Genomic DNA, 12,852 nt, shown 5'->3' with positions numbered 1-12,852 from the left:
CGGCCGCCATAAATACAGTCACTGGAACAGGTGCCACCGGGAAAAATTGGCCAACTTCGACAGCTATGAAATTCATGCGCCATGAAAGGGTCTTTGCTGGGATAAGATAATGTTTTTCCAATTTGGGCGATTTACGCGCAATATAAAGAAAACATATATATTCCAAACTCCCCTGTGTTGCAACGTAAGTGGAGGTGGAAAACGCCTGTATGTTGAGAGGGACAAATGGCGGGAGGAAGGAAGGTCGTTGAGTGTGCGGAGGAGGGAGGAGGGAGAAGGCTCGTATAGAATCTGAGGAGGGAGAGACATGGGGCATGGTGTGAGGGAGTTTAGAGACCAAGGGAAAAGATGTGCTTCGGGGTCATTGTCCTTTCCTAGCGCTGAGTTGGTCGCTCAGAAGAACCTGTCTTGCTGAAGGTGTTGCGTCCTGGTACCAGTCATTGGGCGAGACAGTTCCCCGCGCCTCCCATCCCTAGGCAGCTACCACTCCCGTCACCGCCACTCTATCAAAACTTGCCGCTTGGTTACGCCCTTCCCGCCGCCCTAAAGTGTTCCATGTCAGCGCTTCCTCCCCATCGGTTGCTTCTTTGCTAGGCGCCTCCACCCTCGCGCTCTCCCACGTCATATACGAGTAGTTAGTAATTCAGTGGAAGGACTCCATCGGCTGCTGCATGAGTCAGTTACGTCTTAGAGAATAAAACATGTAGTTCACTTAAGATTTATGGACGAGAGTGGTCCCCGTATGGCCAGGTGTATGTTTCGTAGTCATGCAAGTACTACGGTGAGATGAAGACACTTTTGACAATAAACTAAGTCTTTGGCGCATATATTTTTTTTTTCATTTATTTATTTATTTATTTATTTATTTATTTGCTTATTTATTTACTTATTTATTAACTTAGTTTCACAGACAAAATTTTCCCCTTTGCTTCCCGTCTGTATTCATTTGAAGGCAAAAGACCATCCAAGAAACAATTACAGACCAAATAGTCGTTTAATTTTTGGAAGAAGACACCACTTACTGTAAAATTGCTATCATACGCATCTACGCGTCTCGCGATGAACTTTTAGCATGCTCCGTTATCTGTGTCATGCAAACCATAGTGTGTCTCTGTGTGTGTAAAGAAATATGAAGCAAACAACGGAGGGTCATCAGTCAAAACAATCTTTTTATCTATATTTGACATCTCCTTTAATAATACTCGGCGAAGTGCGTGATGGATGGCCTGACACGTTCCGGCCATTATGTACACAAGGGCGTGGCGCTAAGGAAGTGTTCATCCCTTTTCTTAATTATGACTGCTGTGGACATGCTTTACGACCCCTGACATGCTGCGCCCCTGACCACCGGCCGCCACACGCACCCATACATCCCCGTCACACCGCGCACGTTTCCCGCCAAAACATAACTTGATCCTTATAAACAACTTCAAGTCATTTTTTGCTTCTATAGATCTCTCGATTGTTGTTCAGATAGTTATTTTTATCTCATGGCACACTTTATAGGTATTTTTGTCACCTCTATGATGTGAATGGTCGAAAATTCATTTAAGTTTTTCTGTTTTTAAATGGGAAAGCTAAGAAAAATTAGTCTTAATCACGAAAAGCAGAAAGATTTACCTTGGCGATCTGTTTACGGAGGACTATGATCCGAGACACTTCTAAATGAGTGAAGGAAGCGTCACGTAGATCACGCCATACAAACACCTCACGTCGCCGCCCCGTTCCTGCACCGCTGAAAACCGCACTCCGTCAGGCTTACGCTGTTTATCTTTGCCCCAGGATTTCGCCCTGACGTGTGGAAGCTCCGCCTCGGGAAGTTCTAAGTGGGGAAGTTTATTAATAAATTGTGGTGACCCGGGAAGGCTGGTGTTAGTGTGATGTATTCCTGTGGAGAGCGTGAAGGATGCCCTTTTGTGTGGTCGAGTATAAGGTGTTCAATGTTCACTATTTTTTTTTTTCACGTGATTTTATTGTCTTACTTGACCAAGGTTGTTGTTTGTGTGGTTTATTTCTTTGGAAGGTAATAAGGATGTTGTTTTGTGTGGTTGTTTACTAAGTGCTTGATGTTTATAATGGATTTTTTTTCTTGTTATTCCATCCCTATACTTGATCACCTGCCTGCGTTTATTTGCTATTCTTTTTTTTAACTGAAATCACTGCATATTTCCTCACTGCCTCGTGAATTTCGTTGATGAATTATTGTGAAATGCACTCACTTCAATTAAGAAAGAAAAATAAATAAGTAAATAAATAAATAAATAAATAAATATATATATATATATATACTCGTATATATATATATATATATATATATATATATATATATATATATATATATATATATATATATATATATATATATATATATATATATATATATATATATAAAAGTCTGAGGGAGATTATTACGAGCCTCTTTACGACGACCACTTCAAATAATCTCTTGCACAAAAACGGGAGGGAAAAAATGTAAACTGTGTCGCATTTTCCGTGTCGTGATGAAGGGAGATAGAATGAGACGACGATTTCACTTTGCACCACATTCAACGGTAGGACACAAACCCAGCCAACCACTTAACCACGACAGAACAACACCACTTAACTATGTACTTGAACTTTACCTCACCTAATTTTAACTACGACAGAACGGCACCACTTAACAAATCTAACTTTACCTAAACTAAGCTAACTTAACATAGCCACGACAAAACGACACCATTTAACGCATTGAACTTTACCTATGCTAACCTAAACTAACACAGTAATTTATGGGAGGCATGTTCATTCTTTTCATTAGTTACGAAATTAAAAGTAGCCGTGTTGTCTTATTTATTTCCCTATCCCTTCTGTCCACCCTCCTCCATTTAACACAGACACACACACACACACACAAAAAAAAAAATGTAAACACTGTCCATTACGTCCCTCCATGAAACTCACAGAAAAAAAAAGTGAATTATTATAGGAGATCGCGTCTCTATTTGATAAAAAGGAGAATCTCATGTGGAAATTGTTCTGCCAATCGCCGTGAAAGTGATTAACAGTGCATGATAATTGTTCAGTAGTTCGTTCTCTAGTGTTTAGGTTTGATTTATAATTCTCTCTCTCTCTCTCTCTCTCTCTCTCTCTCTCTCTCTCTCTCTCTCTCTCTCTCTCTCTCTCTCTCTCTCTCTCTCTCTCTCTCTCTCTCTCTCTCTCTCTCAACGCAACACATCCTCTGTTTCGTATTTATCCCACAAATCACAACACATTTTCATATCCAGTAAGGCCTTTTCACATATCCCTGTAATATTTTTCCCTCTACTTTCACCTCGCCCCTCCCCCATAATCTGGACCCCATGCAGCGCCTTCTCTTGCCGCGCCACGCCTGCTCTACTCTCGCTCGCCCCATCCCGTGCCTCATAGTCCCACTATACATCAACACTCATCCCCAGGACCCTATTTGTCTGTTTCACTTAGAGCATAACGTGCCTCTTCTGGCGGTGGTAGTAGTGGTGGTGGTGGTGGTGGTAGTGTGTGTGTGTGTGTGTGTGTGTGTGTGTGTGTGGTGCTAATTAAGTGAAGAAGAGAATTGTAAAAAAAAATATATATATAAAAGGCTAAGGTTCAAAGCTCAGAAAAAAAAGAAAATGAATTCAAAGGAAAAAAATAGTGGAAGCTGCTTTACAAAGGATGAACCCAGTGAATGAAGGAATGAAGCAATGAATAAAAAAGAGAGCGAGTGGAAAAATTTATGACTCACTGCAATACTGATGCTGATGAATAGACTATGAATAGGAAGAAACTAAAGAATGGAGACACACAAAACACATACACACACACACACACACACACACACACACACACACACACACACACACACACACACACACACACACACACACACACACACACACACACACACACACACAGAAAATATATATTAATCAGCACCGTTTGAAAGTCCCAGAGGACACGCAATCTGAAAAAAAAGGAGAAAAAAAGGACCACAATATGGAATCTTATTAATGTTGTGAAAGGGAAGAAATTGAATAATAGTGTTATACCCACGGACATTCTCCCAATAAAGAAAACTTCTGCACTATTTTTAAGACTGGAAATAAAAAGAGAAAAAAAAATAAAGATAGAGAACCAGATTTTTCCATTATCAAACATTGTCGTCTCATTCCTGACGTCCCATCTCAATCCCCTTACCCTTTAAATCCTACAATAACACAACTCAGAACCATATTCTCAAATGCTTCTGTGTTATACTCTCACTACTGTCAAAGTACTGTACTATTTTAAGTTACACAGATTTTAAGTATGTTTCTATGTTTCTAATGACAAATAAACAAGATTTCTACATTAATAACATCTTTGCGATCTTTGAAAATAGTCGAGATGAGAGAGCAAAGCGTTTCAGAATACAGGCCTCAGAGACCTTCGTGACAGTGAGACAGGTTGTGATGGGAACTCAGTCAGGTACAATCCGAGCTCGATGGGCCGTGGTCTGGTGGGGGGAAACTCGGTCATTTGGCAGCCTCTCATTAGGTGTGGGAATAATTAGACGAAAAGTTTGTGTGTTGTGAATGGTGGCGCCTCGTGTTTATTCCCGCAGCTACTAATGAGGCTTCTTTTTCGCAGGGAGAAAACTTATTATATCCTCACTCACGCTTTTCATCTCTGCAGCCTTTGTTGGTGCCTCCTCGTGGTCCTCTCCGTCACCCGCCGCCGCTTCTCTCTCTCTCTCTCTCTCTCTCTCTCTCTCTCTCTCTCTCTCTCTCTCTCTCTCTCTCTCTCTCTCTCTCTCTGTCAACTAAACCCTCTTCTTTTTTTATTCCACATTTTCATCATCCCACCTTCGTTTTCATTGTTATCCTCCTCCTCCTCCTCCTCCTCCTCCTCCTCCTCCTCCTCCTCCTCCTCCTCCTCCTTGCTAGAGATGCAGCCAAAGATCACAGTCGTAACGAACAAACTTAGGAAGGTTAAGTCCGTCTTTCGTTTTTTCCTTTACCGCCATGAAGTCATAACTCTGAAGCCTTGTGTGTGGGGAAAGATTTAACTCAGGGCTTCCTCTTTTTGCAATATTTCTTTTAACAGTGAGAGGAAAATGAACATACCTTTCATTCTCTCTCTCTCTCTCTCTCTCTCTCTCTCTCTCTCTCTCTCTCTCTCTCTCTCTCTCTCTCTCTCTCTCTCTCTCTCTCTCTCTCTCTCTCGTTTGTCTCTTTGTTTGTGTGTGTGTGTGTGTGTGTGTGTGTGTGTGTTTTGATGTCATTATTGTAATAGTTTTTTTTATTATTTTTATTATTACTATTATTATTATTATTGTTATTATTAATATTATTGTTATTATTATTATTATTATTATTATTATTATTATTGTTGTTGTTGTTGTTGTTGTTGTTGTTGTTGTTGTTGTTATAGTTGATGTTGCCATTACTAAGCGTATCGAAAATAGTACTACTGGCTTAACTAATGAACTGTTAGTAATATTGGCGGCATAATTATCACCACCACCACCACCACCACCACTACCACCACCACCTACAGCACGCCTCACGAGCAGGCAGCACGGCGGCACAGACAAAGGCAGAAGAGCAAACCCTGCACGTGCACATCCCCTCACCTTCCCTTGATTGTGTGCGCGTAACATTCACTCTTCATGCGACGCTTCGAAACAAGACGAAACAACTGTTATTTGCCTTTTTTTTTTTTTATGTATCCCTTTTTTATGGTGGCAAGGGGTGGAGGGGGGTAGGGCGGAATGTGTATTGCTGTTGTTGTATATTTTTGCAGCAGTGAATGGAGTATCTGGTAATATTTTGATGAACACATATTTTTGGTTCTATCGTGTTTGCTGTTGTTTTGTACCGTAAAATAATTCAGGTATTTTTATTTGGTTGTTTATCAGTTTGGTGGTGGTGCGTGGTGCCAGCAATTTAAGCGTTAGGTGGACGCGGGTGTGGTGGTCAGTAGGGCGCAGCTGGTGTGTTTGATGGAGGTCTGTCTTGTTTTTGTGGTGCCCGTCGAGAGACACACAGAAGAATGTGTTAGTCACAAAACTCGCATGACAATATTAGATGGATGTTTTGTAAAAGGTTCCCGCGGGGCGTCCGTGCCGGCAGGGAGGTGAGAGGCGCCCCGCAGTGTGCCCCGCCTCCCCCATCAAAGGATTCACTTACGTATACATCACATGCAAGCAAATTTCCGTAAAGAAAAACATAAATGTGTTGTGCTTCAAACACAAAGGATTGGAATAGTAAACTTTGTCACCTGACACGCTAACAGCAATTTGATGCATGGTATAATATTATGTAAAAGCCAGTATGGATGTGTGTGTGTGTGTGTGTGTGTGTGTGTGTGTGTGTGTGTGTGTGTGTGTGTGTGTGTGTGTGTGTGTGTGTGCGTACGTGCGTGCGTGTGTGCGTGCGTGTGTGCGTGCGTGCGTGTATGTGTGCGCACGCTTCTCTCTCTCTCTCTCTCTCTCTCTCTCTCTCTCTCTCTCTCTCTCTCTCTCTCTCTCTCTCTCTCTCTCTCTCTCTCTCTCTCTCTCTCTCTCTCTCTCTCTCTCTGTGTGTGTGTGTGTGTGTGTGTGTGTGTGTGAGAGAAAGAGAGAGAGAGAGAGAGAGAGAGAGAGAGAGAGAGAGAGAGAGAGAGAGAGAGAGAGAGAGAGAGAATAATTTTTCTTCCATGAAATGATAATTTCACAAACATTAATATGAAACAGTTGTTGAAGTTAGGAACAAAGCGTGCTTCCTCGGTGCTTCCGTTGCGAATTCACCGTTGGATTTTACCTAAAGAAAAATAGAAATAAACGTCGACGTGCGAACTGCCTCATGCTGATGCTGCACATGCTTTTTTTTTTTTTTTCCCAGCTTTGGCCTTCACGTTCCGCCTGGCGGGTCGATCCTTTTTTCATACACCCCTCGGCACTTTTATGATGCACCGACGCTATTGATTTGGTTCAGTAAAGCAAGCACAGAAGGCATTTTTTTTTCCCCCAATTTCGTTATTTTCTTCCTCGTTATTTTTAATCCTAACGTTCCCACAGGGAGCTCAAGGGCACGGCCATGGAAGAGGCTGAATACTTTTTTGTAAATGCAACGAGAACAAGTGTTTTTTTTTTTTTTAATGCACAGAAAGAACAACGCATCTGACCACCCAATCGGGACTATAGAGGTCAGATATGCCACGAGCATGATGTAAGATCCAGTAAAAATCCCACCGTATAGAAAGAGAAAAAAATAATAATTACTTATGAGTACTTTCTTATCGTGTCGGTCTGGGTGTGAGGCAAAGACGAGCGGACACCTCATTCATATCAACCTTATCACTTGTCCTTTCTCTCCTCACGTCGGGTAGATTGATTCTAATGGTCGAAGGATGGAAAGAGCGTCATGAGGAATGCAGGCTGTGTACGGAAAGAAAGATCGAGAGCGGCGGTAAAAGTTATAGCGGGAGACGATATAATGACTTTTATCGAGTATTTGGCGCCAGCCAGGTAATTAATGCACACGAAGAGAGAGAGAGAGAGAGAGAGAGAGAGAGAGAGAGAGAGAGAGAGAGAGAGAGAGAGAGAGAGAGAGAGAGTGCTAATTATCATTTTCTTAGATCACAGATCCATACTTCAGTATATATCATTGTAACACACACACACACACACACACACACACACACACACACACATACAGAGAGAGAAAGCCCTCACACAGCAGCAGCAGCAGCAGCCTCACCGTCTGTAGATTGCTGCCAGGGTGTTCTTCGCCACTAAGACTTGAAAGCTGTTAGACCTGACGGGTTTCAGGGTGCTGGATTGGCGTGGGTGGCGTGGAGGTGGAAGGGAGTGGATGGGAGATGGGCATGAGGGGGGCAGGAGGACCATGAAGCAAGATACAGGGCCGTTTGGGGAATGTGGTTCAGACTGGGAGGCAACACGAGGGAGGGATAAGGCCGCGGGTGCATTGAGGGAGCGGCGGCGGCGGGGTCGTGACGCGGGTTATGACTCACTAAAGGCCTGGCGGAGGAGCCACTTCAACGCCACATCGCCGCCTGAATTGTCTCCCCCTCAAGCTTTATTTGTTGCCGTCCTGAATGAATAGGCGTGGTGCGGGGCCGGGAAGGGGTGCTGGGAGACCGGGGTTCGCAGTGCAAAGCTAAGTGCAAATGGGAATTGTTGCTGAGAAGGGAAGACGCACGCCACTCGAGCTCCACTCCGCCGGGGATGAAAGGAGGAAGTCACACACTGCTCGGCTTGGGACTCTCTGCCTCGTGATGAAAATGGAGGTCGTCTCGATTCGTGTTAACGTTCTTACTGATCTGTTCTGTTAATTCTGCGTGTTATACTTGACGGAAAAAGAGGTAATTGGCGGCAAAACCTACGTAAGAGCGGAAATTCTTAATCATTGTCCATAAGAAATATATACGAAAAAAAAAAATAATAAAATAAAAAACGAGTCTTGTATCCCGTTGTTGGTCTCTAAGGAACGTTCTTTAATGGCAAGTGTTGAGGCCACGATTTCCTGTATTTCTAGGTATGCTGTGGACAGAAGAAAACAGGTGGAATTTACCAAGACGTTTTGCACACGGCAGAGGGACGAATGTTCAGGGAGTGAGGGGAGTGAGTAGGGCGACTCGTGTACTGCTGAAGGGAGAGGGGAAGATGCTGCAAGTACCTTCCCTTTACTCTTTGTTTTCTTTCCTCCCCTCCGTCCTCTTTTGCTTTCCCCTAACACAACCGAACATTGGCTCTCTCTCTCTCTCTCTCTCTCTCTCTCTCTCTCTCTCTCTCTCTCTCTCTCTCTCTCTCTCTCTCTCTCTCTCTCTCTCTCTCTCTCTCTCTCTCTCTCTCTCTCTGTGCCCATCACCGAACACCTTCCTTTCCCCCACAAAAGCCAGTTGCCGCCACTCCCTTACCCCGTCCCCCTTTCCCTGTCTCCCTCTCCCTGCCACTCCCCAGCGGTGCCTCTCCGGTGGGCCCCGCACTGCGACAACCACCCTCCTGTGCGCTTTCATATTTCCCCTCAATAAATTTCCTGTGTGTGGTTTACGTATCTCCACACACCGCCATGCCACCACGGCCCCTAACGCGCCGCCCAGCTGCCTCCTGCTTTACTCCTACCACGAACACTTTGCCAATACACACTTTTTTTTCCGAGTTTTCATCCGTTTTTTCCCGTATGTTGTATCTCTGTCTCTCTCTTCGTATGTGATGCATGTAAGGACTTCATTGATTTTTGGGTATTTTTGTGATGTTTACGATTTTTGGGGAGGGTCTTAAAGTTTTTTTTTTTTGCATGTGTTTCGATGTATGTTCTTCGTGTAATGATTTTTTTTTCTTTCGGCAGCCATTTTGTGGACGTGGTCGATTTTATTTGTGTCTCTATAATAGTTCATGGTAGTTTCATAAGGGAGCGGGAAAAGGTTTGTGTGGTCGAGGATGTTGCCGTCCAGGGGTTGGAATGAATTGTATGTAGTTATTTGCTTTTAGGTTTCTTTGTGCAGCGTTCCAATACCAATCAGTGAACTGGGGAGGCGCTCGCACTCATGCATATCATTCCAATTTACGACACACAGGGAACACTTCACGGGGAAAAAAAAAAAAAAAAAAATCTTGGCAAATGCGAAATAAATACAAATTATGACGATCTTTCTCCGTGATGTTTTGACTCACATCTCATGATCCTCGCTCGTCGATACTGGCGCTGCAAAGTGAAAATAGTGAATCTGTAAGTGGCGCGGGTGTGTGACAGGAAGGATTGGCTCGGTGGCTTTGAAGGAGGAACCACCACACGTTTGCATATTAACGAAGTCAACATATTTCCCTGCTGCCTCTGGGGGCGATGGACCGACAAGAGGTCATGGCCCGGAGTCCCCTGAAGGCCATCAGTGGAGGACCTTCGCTTCTGCGTGACATTGATGCTTTCTGGACCACAAAGAATTTTTTTTTTTTTTTTTTCAATGCAAAGGATATTTTACGACAGCGAATTCTATATGTCACCAGTACAGATCGTTGCTGAAGTCATCTCTGCCTGGCGGGAATGAAAGTGTAATAATTAGACGCTTGTAAGTTATAATTACATGAATGAATGAAAATATATGCATGCAGGCAGGCAGGCAGTACCTCCCATGCAAATTCCCCTCCTCACCGGTACCATGCATCTCGTCCGCCGTCTAATTAATACTCACTTCCACGCAAGGTACACAGCAGGTAGGGGAAGGCCGGCGGTATAATTCAGAATATTCAACAACTATTCCTATAATATATAACTTGGTACCAGCATGTGTGTGTGTGTGTGTGTGTGTGTGTGTGTGTGTGTGTGTGTGTGTGTGTGTGTGTGTGTGTGTGTGCATAGCAGCCGGTAGTGTGTCTTGTGTTTTTGATGTGCCGCTTTTCCACCCTCAGGAGCCCCAGCCTCGCCCAGCCCCCGCCGCCGCCCGTGCTGCACTTCATCTGGCAGCCGACGCAGAGGTTCGTCCTGCTGGTTGAGGACACCGCCGTCATGAACGTTCAGGTGAGGATAATGGCTATAAAGGGCGTAATGACCTTCTTACGACCTCTAACTCTGAGGAGTCTAGGGTTCTTAAGGCGCCATTCCCTTCCAGGCGGCTTGATGCGGAATAGGGAGAGAAAGAGATGCTCCCGCCGCTTCCCTCTCGAGAAAGTAGGGGGATTTTGTGTATTGCGAAAAAGAAGACAATGGAAAGGCGGGTGATGGAACAGAATTGTGACTTTAAAGAAACACACGTTCTTTTTATTCGCTGTGGGAGTACGTGATTTTTTTCTTTTTTTTCATTATTTTCTTTGTCTGGTCCCTCGCCTCGCCGTCTTTCTCTTCACGTTCCATAATTCCCCTCAACGGTTCGTGCTCCTGAGCCCTGCAGGTCCCGCTGTGATTAAAAACTTTGCCCACTGTCATAAGGCGACCTGGCGGCACGACACCCGGTTATTCATACTGGCTTGGTGCCAAATTTACCTCAGCACCTCGCTACTGGCACGGCTGTTCTGTTTTAGCCACACTTGGGAAAATAGGGCGCGTGGCAGGTGGTGCGTGCACGTGATTACTGAATGTGTTTGTTGTTCGTGTTATTTTTTTCTATTTGTACCAAAGCGTAACATTTTTTTTTCACATTTGTATTTTTGTTCAGACACACACTGTTCACTGCTGCAGTTTTGTAAATGTTTTCTGCATTAAATACATTCCAGTGCTCACCGTATACGTAGTGAGAGGCAGCTGGAGTGTCGTGTAGAGCAAGGGTGCCAGCGCTCGCCTAGACACATCGACTGAGGAAAAAAAAAAAAAAAAAAAAAGGAGGGAGAGGAATGCTGTCTCATGTATGCCTGACTCTTGAACCTTTAGAGCCTCCGTGGGATGAGCGACAGGAACATTAATAAAGGAGTAAAGTGTCATTGCGCTGAAAATAAGGATAAAATGTACGTTAGATGCAGTTCTCGATGATTTGCGTGGATCAAGAATAATAAAAATAGTGAGATCAAAAGGATGAAAACAGTTTATGAAATGTAGAAGAGCCGTCACGACCCTCGCCCTCCTCTCCCAGCACGCCTGCAGGAACTAGGCACTGAGGACCCTCCCAACTCTCTCTCTCTCTCTCTCTCTCTCTCTCTCTCTCTCTCTCTCTCTCTCTCTCTCTCTCTCTCTCTCTCTCTCTCTCTCTCTCTCTCTCTCTCTCTCATAAGTCTTTTACAAAATCGTTGTTGCATTGAATAACAAACAGTGGATTTTAAAGTTAATCCTTCTCGTGACTTCCCGAAATATATTAGACGAAGGGAATTTTCTCTCTCTCTCTCTCTCTCTCTCTCTCTCTCTTTTTTTCAAAACTCTGAATAGAGAAATCCTGCAATCTGGAATTTACAAGTTAACTTTGACACCCGGCATTAGGCCATGCTGGGACCGGCGCGGGGGACACCGACCCCTCTGGATTCCAGCCTTAAGACTCTAATTTCTTGCTCGCCTGCAATCTCTGGATACATTTTCTTGAGTTCAGTCGCTCCGTGTTGGGGTGCCGCCATAAAGGCTCAGCCAAATCCCATTTTCAGCTCACCTCAGGCTGGACTCGGCACGTCTTGTTCCGTGTTGAGGGCGCGGCCTGGCTCAGGTGGCCAGCGAGAGACAGCGCCAGCCGTCCCAGCGATCCCGCCCTCGTGCACGGCCTGGCGCCTCTCCACTTCATATTCAAAGTTTTTTTTTCCTTCATCATCAAAATGGAACGCCACCATTTTTTTCTTTTGTCACATAAAGGCTTAATAAAAGTATCTATTGGTATTCAAGTAGAAATATTATCAAATGGCAAGATTTTCGTTATTCTCGTGGGCAGACGCTCCCTCATGGACTCGGAAAAGAAAAGGAAAAAGAAAAAAGGAGGTGTGTGCCCTTAGGAGCGTGCGTGGTCCGCGTCTCTCATCCTCCACGATTCTCTTCTTTTGGATCGGCGACGCTAAAATCCAATGGGGGGACATGATGGATTCAGCGTCATGCCATTTTAGGTCATAAACGACGTAAGGGCCTCGTCGACCTGGCCAGTTCACGCATCAGTTGTGACCCTGGAATTCCCCGGAGCTCCTGAACGAGTTGGAGGGAGAGAGGCGGACGCGGGGTGGCAGTGGGTGGCACTCGTACACACAGAGGGCGAGGGGTCACGATCGCCGCCCACCTCCATCCTACGTGCTGCTTATAACAGAAGGAAGTAACCGGCACTCCATACTCGTCACTTCCAGAATCTTGTTCTTTTGGCCTTTGTTTTGTATTTTCTGTTCGTGTTTTTTTTTTCTCTCCATGTCATCGTATTATACCATACAAAACATTGTGAACCTGTACATTTGAGGCACATTGTTATCATTCTTAGGTT

General features: G+C 44.4%; 1 protein-coding gene across 1 annotated transcript in view; it reads left to right on the top strand.

Annotated features, from left to right (window-relative positions):
- The window catches only part of LOC135104237 (calcium-activated chloride channel regulator 2-like), an 84,103-nt gene that overhangs the window by 28,525 nt on the left and 42,726 nt on the right, over window positions 1-12,852 (top strand). Inside the window, exon 3 of the mRNA XM_064011405.1 lies at window positions 10,391-10,499. Within this exon, the coding sequence (XP_063867475.1) occupies window positions 10,391-10,499 (109 nt within the window). The remainder of the gene's footprint in view (window positions 1-10,390; window positions 10,500-12,852) is intronic.

The sequence above is a fragment of the Scylla paramamosain genome, chromosome 1 (genome assembly GCF_035594125.1).
Source record: "Scylla paramamosain isolate STU-SP2022 chromosome 1, ASM3559412v1, whole genome shotgun sequence".
Lineage (NCBI taxonomy): Eukaryota > Metazoa > Arthropoda > Malacostraca > Decapoda > Portunidae > Scylla > Scylla paramamosain.
This window is presented reverse-complemented; position numbering and strand designations above follow the sequence as displayed.